The sequence below is a fragment of the Megalops cyprinoides genome, chromosome 2, assembly GCF_013368585.1.
Source record: "Megalops cyprinoides isolate fMegCyp1 chromosome 2, fMegCyp1.pri, whole genome shotgun sequence".
In the NCBI taxonomy this organism is placed as follows: domain Eukaryota; kingdom Metazoa; phylum Chordata; class Actinopteri; order Elopiformes; family Megalopidae; genus Megalops; species Megalops cyprinoides.
Genome location: NC_050584.1, coordinates 7991566 through 8006113, shown reverse-complemented (window position 1 = coordinate 8006113; position 14548 = coordinate 7991566). Strand labels below are relative to the sequence as shown.

The 14548-nt window shown below is 44.7% G+C and overlaps 1 protein-coding gene across 1 annotated transcript; it reads right to left on the bottom strand.

Moving 5' to 3' along the window:
- Nucleotides 1-334: 334 nt before the first annotated feature.
- Nucleotides 335-13652, bottom strand: LOC118773409 (AFG3-like protein 2). Its single transcript, XM_036522333.1, has 17 exons — nucleotides 13442-13652; nucleotides 11871-11970; nucleotides 10438-10515; nucleotides 9660-9799; nucleotides 9372-9524; nucleotides 8942-9016; nucleotides 8532-8656; nucleotides 6913-7186; nucleotides 6379-6516; nucleotides 5843-5996; nucleotides 5052-5159; nucleotides 4819-4944; nucleotides 4167-4277; nucleotides 3828-3943; nucleotides 2826-3026; nucleotides 2070-2264; nucleotides 335-1778 (listed from the first exon to the last, which is right to left on the bottom strand). Exons 1-17 carry the CDS (start codon nucleotides 13538-13540, stop codon nucleotides 1536-1538), a joined length of 2436 nt encoding a protein of 811 aa, XP_036378226.1. The 5' UTR covers nucleotides 13541-13652; the 3' UTR covers nucleotides 335-1535.
- Between the last annotated feature and the right edge of the window lie 896 nt (nucleotides 13653-14548).

Genomic DNA, 14548 nt, shown 5'->3' with positions numbered 1-14548 from the left:
TGACTACGACTTCATTTGTGTTTCAGTGTGTAAGGAGAGCTAGTCATTTCCAAGGCCAAGTGCTTTGTTCACATCCGTTCTGGTCCCCTGCCCGTGAGGCCTTACTGTTTCAGTTGTCGGGACAAAATCCCCCTGCTATTCACTGCAGGTGCTGAGCAAGGATTTCTGTGCTCAGCACTCTGCTCAATTAACAATGGGGGAAATGCCACTCTATGAAGAACTTAGGATATTCCCACTAACAATAGATCTATTGTCAAACACTGAAGTAAGAGGAAAATAACACGAGGAATGGTACCACTGCTCATTCAGAGGTTTTTAAATATTTTTTGTCACGATTTACAAAGCTTCAAAGACATTTACAAAGTAGAGCCAAATGTACATTTTACACATTATGTTACATACCCAAAATAAACAAACGTTTGCAAAACCGACAAGCTGATGTTGATGGGGCCCTTTCGATTCTGATCAAATGTTTGACACATCGGTGACTGTGATGTAAGTAACGCACCCTTTAGCTTTGGCATTCTAATGACGCACAGATATCCAAAAAAAAAAAAAAAAGAAAGAAAAAGATGGGTCTTTTGTTTTAGCCCTAGCTGGGCGGGGAATGCAGAGGACGTACTGCAGACTTGAATGACTGGCAGCTGCCGTGTCTTGCGCCGAGTGTGTTGCACGCGCAGCAGGTGGCACAGTCACCGTGCAGCTGCGCGGTCAGCTGACTAAGAACCTGGGCGGCCTGTCAGGATGTCTGCGGCCCGCTAAAAACGCCAGATCGCCGCGCTGAACTGAAAATGACCTGGGGTGTGGCGCGCACACACATGCATGTGTAAGGGTGTGCGCATCGGGGTGGAAGCACTGAGGGAAACGGGATTCAAATAACTTTCGTTGCCTAACAATCAAAACACAAGTTCTATATTGCATCTATGACACACCTCGGCATAGCAGCGTAGCTGTATTTTGGTTTCTGAAAGCATAACATGATGTTGAAGCATACTGCCAGTGGAAGGTACATATTGCCCACCATTTTGTGAATTTCTGAATATTAATGATTGCAATCAGCCATATATGTGATCATTTAAGTTTGAATTCCACTGCATTAATACAGTAGCTGGTGGCAAGGCAATACTGAACCATACAGACAGGATATTATACTCGCTTTCTCCTTCTTAAGAACAAAGTACTTCTGCTTATATTTTCACCAGTAGCTTAAACTCATTTGGCATTTCCATTCACAAACTTGTCTACTTCACAGAAGCAGAATAAATAAGTAGATGGCCTGGTTCTTTTTTCCTCTCCTCAAATATGTCATACATTTTCCACAGTCCCTGTCAAGAGTAGCCAAAGATTTTAAATATCGTCGCTTCCGTTTTCAGTTGCTGGCCTTTACTCTGTGGAAAACGAACTAGCATCAACACCCATATCTCTTTGAGCGTCGATGTGCCCTGAGTCTGGGCCTCTTTGAGAGTGTGCTGAGAGGCAGACTCCTCTCCCATACCACTCGGGCCCTTTAGGGTGGGGGAGGTGGGGGGCGGGGCTCAGAAGGGCATGCCACCGGTGATCTGCCTCGCGATCTGCTCCTCAGTGCTCTCCTCCTTGTCCTTGTCACGCTCCTTGTTCCAGTCCTTCAGGCCCTCAGGAAGGGTGGTGTCCTCCTCCATACCGCCAGTGCCCTCCACAAACTCCTCGTAGGTCGACTTCTCGGCAAAGGGCCGCGGCCCCAGGAGCTCCACCATGTCATTTTTGTCGAGAACCTCCTTCTCCAACAGGCGCAGCGCCACCTGTGGCCGAGGAGGGGGTCACATTATGACAGGCACATCCGAAGCCCAAGGAAACTACATGATTAATCTGACTAAAAAGCACTTAATGTCATGGACATTTAACACAGAATAAATGTTTTATCTCCGTGTTTCTTATTCAGGGGTTTCCCTTCCCTGTCTTGTACTGATCCTGGAAAGCACTTTAAAAACTGGGCCGTAGTGAAGAATGTAAAAGCTCCTAGAAACAGTTCCCTTGAATAATATTTGAAACATTGCTGCACAGTTGTGTGAATTTGAATCTTATCCTTTTACCTTCTCCACCTCGGCTTTCTTCTCCGAGAGCAGGGCCTGGGTGCGTTTGTAGGCTGTGTCGATGAGGTGTCGCACCTCTGTGTCGATGAGGCGCGCTGTGGCCTCGCTGTAGGGCTTCTCCAGCACGACCTCTCCCTGCCGCGGGAGGTCAAAGGACACCTGGCCTACCTTCTCATTCATCCCGAACTGGACGATCTGAGGACACGAGCACAGCGCAGGGGTCAGAGCACGGAAGTGCACTGCAAGCACTGGCAGGAACAGGATTAAGAGGCTTCACAACAAGAAACTGGTGAAAAGGGAAACGTTAGCAAATATTTATCTCTGGATTTCAGCTTCCAACTTTTGTTTGCTTACAGCAGTACCAAGATAATGATTAAAAGAGCAAGAACGTAAAACAGTATTACTTTTAGGAAGCCTGTCTGGTCAGGGAGAACTAACTGATTCTGGACTGGAAAAAACAAACGTGGATATCTCGTATGCATTTGTACCCAAAAAGTGAGACATCTGTAACCTCCATACAGTGATTTATCTTCCATGTTAACTATCAAAATCATAAGAATACTTCATTCCTAGCAATTGTGTTTTCATATTCTAAAAGCGGGGGGAAAAACAATTAAACAAAAAATGTTAAGAACAAACAGATAATTGCCTCAAACGCCAATGATTCTTAAAGACAGACCCTATGGACCAATTAGAGGTCCTTACAGTATCTAGCTCTGGAGCAGATGAAGGCTCCATCCTTAGTGCTCTTCTTACCTGAGCATAGGCACTCTGAGTGACCTTCCTCAGGTCATCCTGGGCCCCAGTGGTGATCCTGCCAAAGAAGATCTCCTCAGAGACTCGCCCACCCAGCGTCATGCACATGCGGTCCAGCAGCTGCTCCCTTGTGTACAGGTACTGCTCTTTGGGCAGGTACTGGGCATAGCCCAGCCCCTTCCCCCGTGGGATGATAGACACCTGGGAGAGCCAATCACAGATAACTAGTATGATTTATGTATGGCAACTGAACAAACAACAAGTGAAATTTGGTCTATGTGTTCAGTCCTGTGAGAGTGGGGGGAGGCAAAGCAAGAGACCTGATGGAACTGATGGAAAAGTTCTGTGACTTTTACTCTATTTATTTTCACTTGGCCACTACACTATTTTATATGGATTTTTGGCCTTATTGAGCATCATATTCTTTTAACAGATAAAAGGTAGTTCTACAGGTAGTTCTGTAGGAAATCAACCACCAAAGACTGGGCTTGACCATTTCTGCCTCTGACATTACAAAATTTTACACTACTCAAAAAAAAAAGTATATAAAAGATATCAGCAAAGGTAAATATTTGAGACGCTGCTACAGGAAACACATTCAGTTGCAAATATGTGTCTCCATACTGGTTGGGTTGCTCTGTTTAAGTACTAGCTGTGAACTGTTTATCTTTTGAAGGAGTCACTCATGAATAGTTAACACAGTACTTCTCTGCGAGTGCCCTTGGAGGCACTGCTGAACCAAACCGCCTGGGGCTCTGTGAGAAAAACCAGACACCCAGGCCAGCTTTTAAGCCTTACGGTTAACATCTAATAAGCCGAGGATGAGCCTGATATAATTGCTTCATACAACCGTCTCTCGTTTTCTCTCAATGAGAATCTAGCAGACATTAGAACCAAACAATAACGACAGAATGCGTTACCCCAAACTACCCCGCCAGAAACAGAGATGCAGTTGACAAAACAGGTGAACTTTGAGTAATACGATGGGTGTGCGGGGCCCACCTTCAGCAGGGGGTCGGCGTGTTCCAGGTACCACCCCGCTACTGCGTGCCCCGCCTCGTGGTACGCCACAGTCTTCTTCTCCTCGGGCTGAAGGACTTGGGTCTTCTTCTCAAGACCTATGCATTCACAGGGCACGCAGCAGCTTAAAATGCATTTAACCCTATCACCGGGCCCTGCCATCTGAAAAGATTCTACAAAATGCTTATTAAGGAAAGAAGGTACGTCCCCCCAAATCAGGTAACGTAAATAACAGGCCCGAATTCCCCAACACTCAACATTTCTGTACAGTGGGGTACAGATGAAACTAAAATCCTGTTCACTGTCCTTTAATGTGCGTACCTCCTATCACCCGTTCAACGGCCTGCTCAAAGTGCTTCTGGCTGATGGCGTCTGAGAGGTGTCTTGCTGCTATCAGTGCAGCTTCGTTACACACGTTAGCGATGTCAGCACCTTGTTTGGGTCAAAGGGGGGGGAGAGGGAGCGAAGAAGGAACAAACTTTAAGGAGGTATTAACCACTCTATGAACGATGCCTAAGGACTCACTGATACATACGTGAGCCTTTATCTGCTCCAGCTGACATTTCGGTGACTCATATCTTTCCAAAAGAAAACGATTAAACCTAAAGCAGCTCAGGTCCAGACTGAATGGAACTGCGCTTTATTCGTTAAGTAATTAATTTAAACTTAAAATTGTACTTTATGGTTTCTTACATGAACAGTATATGTCTGGCTGCAACTAATGTTAATAAAATGGAGTAAGACAAAAAAGAAAAGGTTACCCTCACTGAAATTCATTAAGTACTTGGCCTCACTCTTCCCTGGACTGACAGTAACGAAAGGAAAAAGAACTTTACCGAGCAAACAGAACAAGGGAATGAAATGAAGTAATGACAAACCTACTTACAAGAATGTCAATATGCAAATGTGAACTGAGCAATGAGAGAAGATCCCGCAGTTCAGAATCCAGGGACTCTGAGCTCCTGCTGCTCACCTGAAAACCCGGGGGTCAGGGCAGCCATCTTACGGGCCAGTGCATCCTTGTCCATGGCTGCGTCCAGCTTCAACGGCCGCAGGTGCACTTTGAAAATGGAGGCCCGACCCTTGATGTCAGGGGGGCCTTTAAAAGACGGAGAGGAGGTTGTGAGGGAGCAGGTGACAGCGATGCCGTTAGTGATACCAACACAAATCCGAGGGTCAGCGGTAACGTGAATTAACTGCTTGTACCAATGTATATCTGCCTGTCGAAGCGACCGGGCCTCATAAGTGCAGGATCCAGGATGTCAGGTCGGTTGGTTCCTGCCAGCACCACAACGTTGGTAGTAGTGTTGAATCCTGGAAGGGGAAAGGACAGAGGCAGAAGAGGGAGTTTATGTCATTACAACTTACGGCTGCTTGCCAGTCTCCTTTGTTTAAACATAAATTCATTTATACATATACAATCTTCTGACGTCGTCCTATATGTTTAACTTAATTGGAATTAAATTCATGCATGCTCTTTTAAAAAGCTCACAGTCAGAAACAATTATACAGTGCAGGTGAGAAAAGACTAAGACATTCCATATGCAGAGCTGTAAAAAATGTCTCTTGCAAGTGCAATGAAGATCTCAAAATAATACACACAGGGCACCATTAGGAAGGAGGTTTCAGCAATTACACAGATGTATACACAATAAATTATCTTTATTTCTTTCATCTTCAAATGAACATGAGATCCCCAGATATCTGAGAGAAATAGAGATGAGAGTAGCAATGTAGAACAGGAGGGAGGGAGGGAGGGAGAGAGAGACACAGAGAGAGAGAGAGATATGGGACAGCCATCAGACAACATTGACGATGACCTCAGGATTCAGAAACGGAGTCAGCTCAGCTGAATCCTGAACTGCATGGGACACGGCATAGTTAGAGCTGAAGCTTCACTTTTCAGCAGGGAGCGCTACTGCTTCAGTTAAATGTAACATCTATAAAACCTCACTGAGCCCTTCTCCCCTTTCTGTCTCTCTCTCTCTCTTTCTCACCGTCCATCTCCACCAGCAGCTGGTTGAGAGTGTTCTCCTGCTCGCTCTGGCCCCCGAAGTTGCCCCGCCCCCGTTTGCGGCCCACTGCGTCAATCTCATCGATGAACAGGATGCAGGGGGCATTCTTGCGGGCCATCACAAACAGGTCCCTCACCTAACCAACCGAGAGACCAAAGGGAATTCAACCACAATATCACTCTGACAACCTTCAGTGTATTCAATAATCCTAAATCAACAGCATGAGACAGATTCAATCTTTAAGCATTTTCAAATCAAAGCATTAATGTAGCTGAGAATATTGTCAATGCATATTATATATAGTGCAGGGCAAAATACTGCAGAATTATTGCTAGAAAACATATGCTGTTCTAACTGGTTTAACTGACTTTTTCAAAGTGTGAGGCTTCCTCGAGCATGCCCATCTCCTCCATACGTACTGGCAGGCCGAGCTGACAGATCCTTGACTGTGTTAAAATTAGTTCTTGGATCCTACACGAGTCACGTGGCCATCACCAGAAAACCCCATGATCACTCACCCTGGCTGGCCCCACACCCACAAACATCTCCAGGAACTCGGAGCCGTTGACGGTGATGAAGGGGACATTGGCTTCCCCGGCGGTGGCTTTGGCCAGCAACGTCTTCCCTGTGCCAGGGGGCCCCGTCAGGATAGCTCCCTGTGCAGGAGAGGGGACGCAAGGGGTGAGAGAGCTGCCAGCGAAGGGTCGCTGCAGAAGACAGTCTAAGGGAGACACATTCAATACTGAGGAATCCAACTCTGGGATGGATAGAAGGCCCCTTATAGAGAGAGGTTTGAGCCACTGGGGAAATTAGCTCTCACCTGTTGTGTTATGCAATTATAGAGTGTCAGTCACCCACAGGGGCTGGCGTTTCACTTTTTTTTTTGCTTATTTTACACTGAGTTGCTGGAATAGAGTACTGTATGTCGAGGATGTGCAGAGCTGTTACCTTCTCTTTATTTTCACCCTTGACTTGTCTGTGCTGGGTGAAGCATCTCAGCGGTGTGCATGCCTGTATGTTTGTGTGTGTGCGTGTGTCTCTACGCCGCGTACCTTGGGGATTTTAGCCCCCAGGTCCTGGTACTGCTTGGGGTTCTTGAGGAAGTTGACAAACTCCATGATCTCCAGCTTGGCCTCCTCGCAGCCCGCCACGTCCTTGAACTTGACGTCGACCTCGTCGCGCAGCACCTTGGCGGTGGTCTCGCCCACGCTGAAGAGCCCGCCCATGCCCCGCCCGGGCCGCCCGCCCCTCGCGGGGCCCCGGCGCAGCGTGTACAGCAGGAAGCCGATGATCAGCACCGTGGGCAGCATGCTCAGCAGGAAGGACCTGTGGGGATTCGGCACGGCACCCGACGTGCTACCCTGTTACAAACCGCTAAACAGGACTGGGCGTTCGAGACGAGAACACACCAGACACACGGGCGCTACACAAAGCTCGGAGCTTCAGCAGGGTCACACACCGCGAGCCCTCCTCGCTTTCTGGCTCTACGCATTGCTCCTCAGTGACGCCAGGCAGCTGTATTGCACCGGGGAGACATTCCGCGAATTCCTCCACCATCAGCTCACTCGTTCAAACTGTTCCCTTTGTTATCCTTCCCCTTCTTTCTACATATAAACACTTCCCTCCAATCACACAGGCATTACAGTGCTCCACATGTGTGCAAAGTCTGAAGACCCTCGACACACCTGTTTTTACATTAAGGTCAATGCTAGCTTGGGGCACCGCCTTTTGTCAGCATTTCCAGAAAGCTTCATAAAACTAGTTGGGGAAATCAAGTTTGGAGAGATTTTCAGAGCAACAGAGGCAGTGGAAATCTTTTCCAATCATCTGAAACTGCACTGCCTGTGAAAGACAAGCCTCCCTCAGCTCTCGTAATCAGTGACTAAGGTTCAGACCTGCTACCTATTATGGGATTTCAGCAGACGTGACTGGGCTTGTGGAAATATTGCCTTGTAAGGGAGAGGCTGACCCACTAATGTGACAAATGGAAACTGTGTTCTTGAAGCAATGAATTTCATATGCTGACAGTGCCCTCTAGAGGACAAACTCCAAACACCAAAATAAAACCAAACCCCGTTCAAGTTTCCTAAGGCTGTGAGAGGAACAGTTAATAAACAGCTTATATCAAGGAAAAAACTAATTTCATTGGCATAACCGATAACAGAAAACAATTAAACAGTACAATATAGTTGCCTGCCATCAGCCCATCGAACTCTAGGAATTTACAGTACAAATATGTTAAAGTAAACCAATTAAAAAAATAAATGGTTAAAGATTTAAAAAAGATTTGGCATTGTCTACTGATGATTTGATATGATCCCTGTTCTTAGCCTAACCTCTGGATAAGAATATCTCACAAATGACTAAATGTAAATGCAAAAAGATCCGGGTTAACAGCGTTTTTGTGCATTAGTTCACAACAGTATAGGCACTCATATCCACTACATTTTCTTTTTGTTGAAAGAGAGCTCTTAAGCGATAAGCCCGCGGGCCACAACACCAAGCTACACCTTGTGCTCTTGGAGGGCTTGACGCATACCGTGCATTTTAGTACAGCAGAGCCTCTGAGGCTGTGTCCAGCTGCACCGTACAGCTCAAGAAACACAAATTTGCCATATCTGGCCCCACCCTAAACCCCCCCCCCCCCCCCCGCCCCCCCCCCAAGTCTCACCCGTCGCTCTCTGTGGAGTAGATCACGGGCAGCCTGTTCTCCCCCTCAATTCCCACCTCCATCTGCGCCGTCTCCAGGTTGCGCTCAAACGTGTCCACACTCCCGATGTTGAACCACACATATTGCTATGACGGGCAGAGATTCACCGTAAGATATCAACTGCTTCAAACAACGGAACTCATCCTCAGTCAACGTAAAGTCATTTATATTGCTACAGATTTTACTTTCCCCACTAAAATGGCAATGAAATGTGTAATATTACAGTTGTGGGAGATCAGCAGTCTAATGTGTTAATAATACATTAGATATGAAAGTGTGTGGAGACAGAAAACGAGTGGTTCAAGAGTGTTTGAAAGTGTTTCTGTTTTAGAAGAAGCCACTGTTTTAAAAAAGAATCACAATAAACTCACTCCACTGACTGGCATCTTTCCAGGGGGGATGATTACTCTGACATAGCGTTTATTGACAACTTCCAGCCGGTCCACCTGCAGACGAAATGGGCACAGGTGGTATTTGAGTTTAACAAGGCATGGATGGACGACACTGATAGAATTAGCAAAAAACAAGAAATGTCACATTACATTAATTTAGCAGACACTCTTGTCCAGACGGACTTCCAGCACAAAAGTACAATTTTGCGCCAATCAGCTCCTCAGCATGAGTTCAGAGTAAAACATGGAGCACAAAGAGACACTGGGCAATGCTTACTGTAGCTCACTTGCAGTGGCCTTTAAAAAAGCTTGCTGACAACTTTCTTACAAGGGTTCAGATTACACAGTACACAATGGTGGAACAGAAACACAGGAGAAGACAGACTCTGAATTGGGTTTCAACACTTACGAGTCCTTTTGAGAGATAGCTGTTGACAAAGTCCTTCCAGGTGACCTCCTGACCAGCACTGTGGATTAGGAAGTAGTAGGTGACCGCTGCCCAGAAGGCCGCACTGGCCAGGAAGTACACACGGAACTCCTTATCGTCCCATGGAATTTCCCCCTAAACATTGGATTGGTGCAAATTCAATGTCCAAAGAACTTACACTGTCATATTGCATTGCGTTTTTTCATTTATTAATTCATATCTTGCTTCGTGTTTGGATCTGGTGGTGCTGCAGTTTGGTTTTTTTCTCACCTTTTGCAATCGACTCCACCAGGTAGACTCCTCCTTCCTCCCTCCTCTCTTTCCTCCACCTCCACCACTGCCACCTGCTCCTCCTCCACCTCCTCCAGCTGATCTTCCAGTCGCTCTCTGTGCGTTGGTTGGTTTGGCCTCTGAAAAAAAGGACATCAACAGCCAATCAATTCCCTTTGTAGGTCAATTCCAGACAGACCTTGTTTTATTGTAGAGATATCATAATATCAGAAATCCCTACTTTTAAGGTTATGTCAGATTCCCTTTACATGCACAGTAAATCAAGAAAGGCACTGTGCACGAAAGTAGCTTCAGTAGCTTTTCCCCACCCTGCACAAATGTTAAAGGAAGATGTTCACACTCAGGCTATGGTGGCACGATGTTTCCTCTCTTGTGCCGAAAAGAGGGCAATCAGCCGTTTGTTTGTCCTTTCAGTTCCAGAAAAGCATCCCGTTTCAAAAGCAAAGGCCTGAACCTATTCTTTAAGTTTCCACTGACTTTGTGAAACACAGCCACACAGCAGACACACAAACCCATGTCTGTTTTTTATCATCGTATCTGGATGGGATACAAGCTCAGTCAGAATTTTCTGCCCCCCTTTGTCAGACTGTTGCCTATACATAGCATGGCCATGTAAAAAGGTCAAGGGGAATAACTGGCTTGCACACACAACAGCAGAACGCAACAGTCCGACTGTGGATACCGTGGAGTTTCTACAGAGTGTGATTGAGTGGGCGCTGCAAGCTCTGAGGAGAGTGTGGAAAGTGTCCAGAAATACCTTTAGCTTCTGAACTGGCTGGTTTGGGCTCGCTGTTCTTAGCGCCATTCTTGTCATTGGGGAAGAACTTCTCAAACCCTGAGAAGAAAACAAAACAAACAAGCTCAGTGGCACCTCGTGGAGTTCTCATGCCAGGACTGAAAACTAGGCCAGCTATCATATTCACGGTCAAACCGACCGGCAGGCAAACAAACAAACAAGGACCACCTGGAATCCACATACTGCACCAGCATAGGAAAACAAGCAGCTGGTTCAATCATGTGTACAGAGCTGTGATTATCTTTGGGACTGACAGCTGATCACAGGTGGCAAATAATACGCTGCAGCATAACCAGCCTCTAAACATTTAACAGTGAGGTACTTTGTCCACAGGTTTGAGTAACAAATTAAAGTGTTTATATTTTTTTTTTTTACATTTATTACATGTAATAATATTTCAACTATTGCAGAGAACAAGGACATAAAAAAACACACCTGACACCTGCTGAAATTTGCTGCGCAATGTTAAGGCCAAAATCCATTGCGGTTGTGGTGAATCTGGGCTCTTTCCTGGTAGTCACTAAAAATACCTTTGAAAATTACACTTATCAATTGTGTCATGCTAATTTAAGGATAATAGGTACTGTGATAAGACTGGACACAGGCCTTAGCCTGTCACCTAAAAAGGGTGGTGGGTTGCTGCTGTTGGGTCCCTCTCTTCATCTGTCCACTCTGGCAACTGAAAGCAGCTGAAATCTCCAGAGAAGTGTAACCAAAACTCTGAACTTGGCATAACAGGCTATTTGCATTTCTGCGCCAAGCCTGCTTTCAATATCATTTTGCTTGTTGCTGTTTCTTCAAGCATTAAAGAATTACTGGATTTGACACGCATGGAATCCATCATTTAATATTTGTATTTTCTGGTTGCACAGAGCCAGTGAGTTATAGTTGCTGGCCCTGCTCTGGGTGTACCTTGTGTTTGGATCGCGCTGCCAGAAGCTGGGTCAGAGTTTGACCACATGAGTCAGGCTGGGTGCCAGTGACACAGATGTAACAAAACTCTTGCCAGGAATACAAGACTGTGTAGCACAAGGGACTCATTTCTGACAAAACAATATCAATTACTGTGTCCTGGCTTAGATTCAGCCAGAAAAGTCCAAGACGGCAATGCCTGCGAGAGTCTTATCCAAAAACTGAGATCTTTCATATTATTTTTCCTTGTATGTTTTCGCTGTGATTTGTCTACCAAGGTTACAATTTTTCATAATTAACACTGACACTACTAAACATTTCTTAATCTCCTGCTTGTCCAATGCTAATAGAGCACGGTATTTTCTGGGTAGAGTACCATTCCTATAAAGATATCATGCTTAAGGTGTCAACCAACTGACTACAGCAATGACCACTTCAGGAGCACAGAGTCAGGGCAGAAAACACTTTGTGTATAAATATACCTTTAGGAGGCTTGGAGCACAATCTTCTGTAGGCACCTAAGAAACTGGCAAGCATCGTTCCCCTGCTGAGGGCAACCAGACTGTCAGGATGTGCCATGACCTTTAAAAATAAACAGACAAACAAAACTACATTCTACACATCATTCAGCAACATCATTATAAAAAGGTCCTGTGCCACCACAACAGCTGACAAGAGTCATGATGCTGCAGTTGCATCTGCACTACTTTACTACGACCCCCAGACAAGTCAATTCACCCCCCTTCAACTGTGTTGCTATACAGCAGAATTAGGGATTCTAGAAGGCTTCATTCAGTTCATGCAATGCACTCAGTTCTCAATGCTCTGTTCTGAGAATGTACACCTAAATGACTGCAGCCCCAGTAATAACAGAATATAGGACCATGACTTCATTAATCAACCTTACAGGTTGCATCCTTTTAATGCATGCACCTGCTGATTGAGACATCCGCCAGATATTCACCGTCATGATTATTACCATTTATGACATGAAGTTTATTATTTTGTAATTATTATAAAATATTGGTAATTGTATCATTATTATTTTATTGATACAGCTATTGTAGTACATTACAGCAGGTCACGTTCTTCCTAAGTCTAATGAAGCTCTAGTTTGGAACTGTTGCAGTCCACCAGTAAGGCATCAAAATGGTACCCTATGAAACTTAACAACACTTACAGTTTACATTACTCACTCCCTTATGGAACTCATGCTCACTTAAGTAGCGACCTAGTTAATACATTACATTACATGCATTTAGTAGACGCTCTTATCCAGAGCGATTTCCATCACAGTAAAACATCAGTGTATCCATTCAGTTTGAACGAGCAACAGTGTCAAACCAGGCTCACCACACTCCCGGACCAGTGAGTGTGAGTGTTACCTGTGTGTGTCTACAGTTTCCAATGATATAACACTGACTTCATGAACCTACCAGAACAGTCTACATGGAGAGAAAACTGACATTGTTTGCCACGCTACAGGCTAAAAACACACACACACAGAATGTAAGGGGGTGAGAGATGTCGGGGTATTTTCTCAGAATGATGGAGAACTGACAGACAATGCCGTAATGACATTAGTTATGCCAATGGCGAGTGGCTTGCCGGCTTTATCACTGCCCTGGGACGTGTCAGCAAGGCAATGCACACAACATTAACTGCTAGCAAAGTAATTAAAATGGATAAATACACCAAGTCATAGAGATGGAAACGATTAGCGAGTAGAGGCTAATTAGCTGACTAATATGTGCGCAACTAGCTACCTAGTTATGCATCCAGTATCAGTTTATAAAGTGTAACTAGCTGGCTAGCTAACTGTGGAACTGTGAAATATGTCATGCGTAGGCCTGTTTTAGTCTGCTAGTTATTCACCGATTCATGGTACTGGAACTGCTTGCTAGCTATAACAAAAATCAGACAGTGATGGTAAAAGAGTCAACAGCCGTAGAAATACTCAAAATTTTATACTGCACGAGTAAACAACTTAACCACACAAACTACAGCCGATGAGCTGGCTAGCTTGAAGTGCACTTGTATCTACTGAACATACCACCAGTCGTGCATCGCTCGCTCTGACGTTGTTTGGTGATAACATGCTTTTGAATAAATTCCTACAGCTTCTCGTCAGGAACAGATATCGGTGCGCCATATTTACAATCTACGCTGGTATCCCCCCTGGTCTAAAATACTACACAGTTTAAATCTGAGATAACCGTTCGCTCTGTAACAGCGGAGATATTATTGTTTCTGCCATCAGCCATGTTGTTGTGCATAACGTCATCACGTCGGCCCTAAATTAACATACGCAGTAAAAAAACTAATCTCCTCCCATTCTCCGGCTGTACCCCTCGGTCATTTTGTGAGGGGTTTCTCAGAGTCTCAATAATTGTGTAACAATCACTTCATCGTATTTCAGCAGAGCAAACGATTTCCTGATCATCAAAAAGTTCTGGCTACTTTGCAATGGTGGGACAGTTTGAAATTGCAACTACAATTGAAAAATTCAGAGTATTATTCAGAGTTAACAAGACGGCTTCCTTTAGATTTATATTCAATACGTAGTTTTGTATTGTTTATATAATATATATAGAAAATGCATATGACACCACAGAATAATCCACAGGATACGTTTTGTTCGAACTAGTTGCCTCTTATGTAATTACACATAGACACCGCTAGATGACAACATTGAGATACTGTACAACGAGCAGCATGCGAATTAGTCTGACTTCCCAACAGCGTTTCTAGGGGGGAAAACAGAGATTTAATTACGTGATCACATTCCTCCAAATTGTAATTTAAACTTGGTAACAAGTAACAGGTTGAAACAAAGACAGCATTTGCCCAAAAATGTAAGGTATGGCGTTACAACGATGTTATGACTGTATCAAACAAGAGCTACTTTAAAAGTAGATATGCTTCAGAGAATGGTATTACATGAAATACAACATTAACTATTCAAACATTACAAAAAGAACAAACGGTGTTTATATTGAGGAGTGGGGAACATAGTACGTTGCTATATTAAAGCACTGGTGTGTAAGGCTCACTGCCAGTGACACATTCCCATTATCCAAAATCTTGTATAATAAAATTGTAATATTTCATGTATTTGAAAAAAGCATCTCACACTGAGGAATAATGTTTCGCCTTGGAT

What these genes read in the sequence shown, in the direction of transcription:
- LOC118773409 (XM_036522333.1), bottom strand. Translation starts at nt 13,540, where the DNA reads ATGGCGCACCGATATCTGTTCCTGACGAGAAGCTGTAGGAATTTATTC. An exon ending in AGCCAGTTCAGAAGCTAAAG is followed by an intron (nt 9,800 to 10,437) that starts GTATTTCTGGAC and finishes CCTTTTTTTCAG; the next exon opens with AGGCCAAACCAACCAACGCA. An exon ending in CTCAGAGTGCCTATGCTCAG is followed by an intron (nt 2,265 to 2,825) that starts GTAAGAAGAGCA and finishes TCGTGTCCTCAG; the next exon opens with ATCGTCCAGTTCGGGATGAA.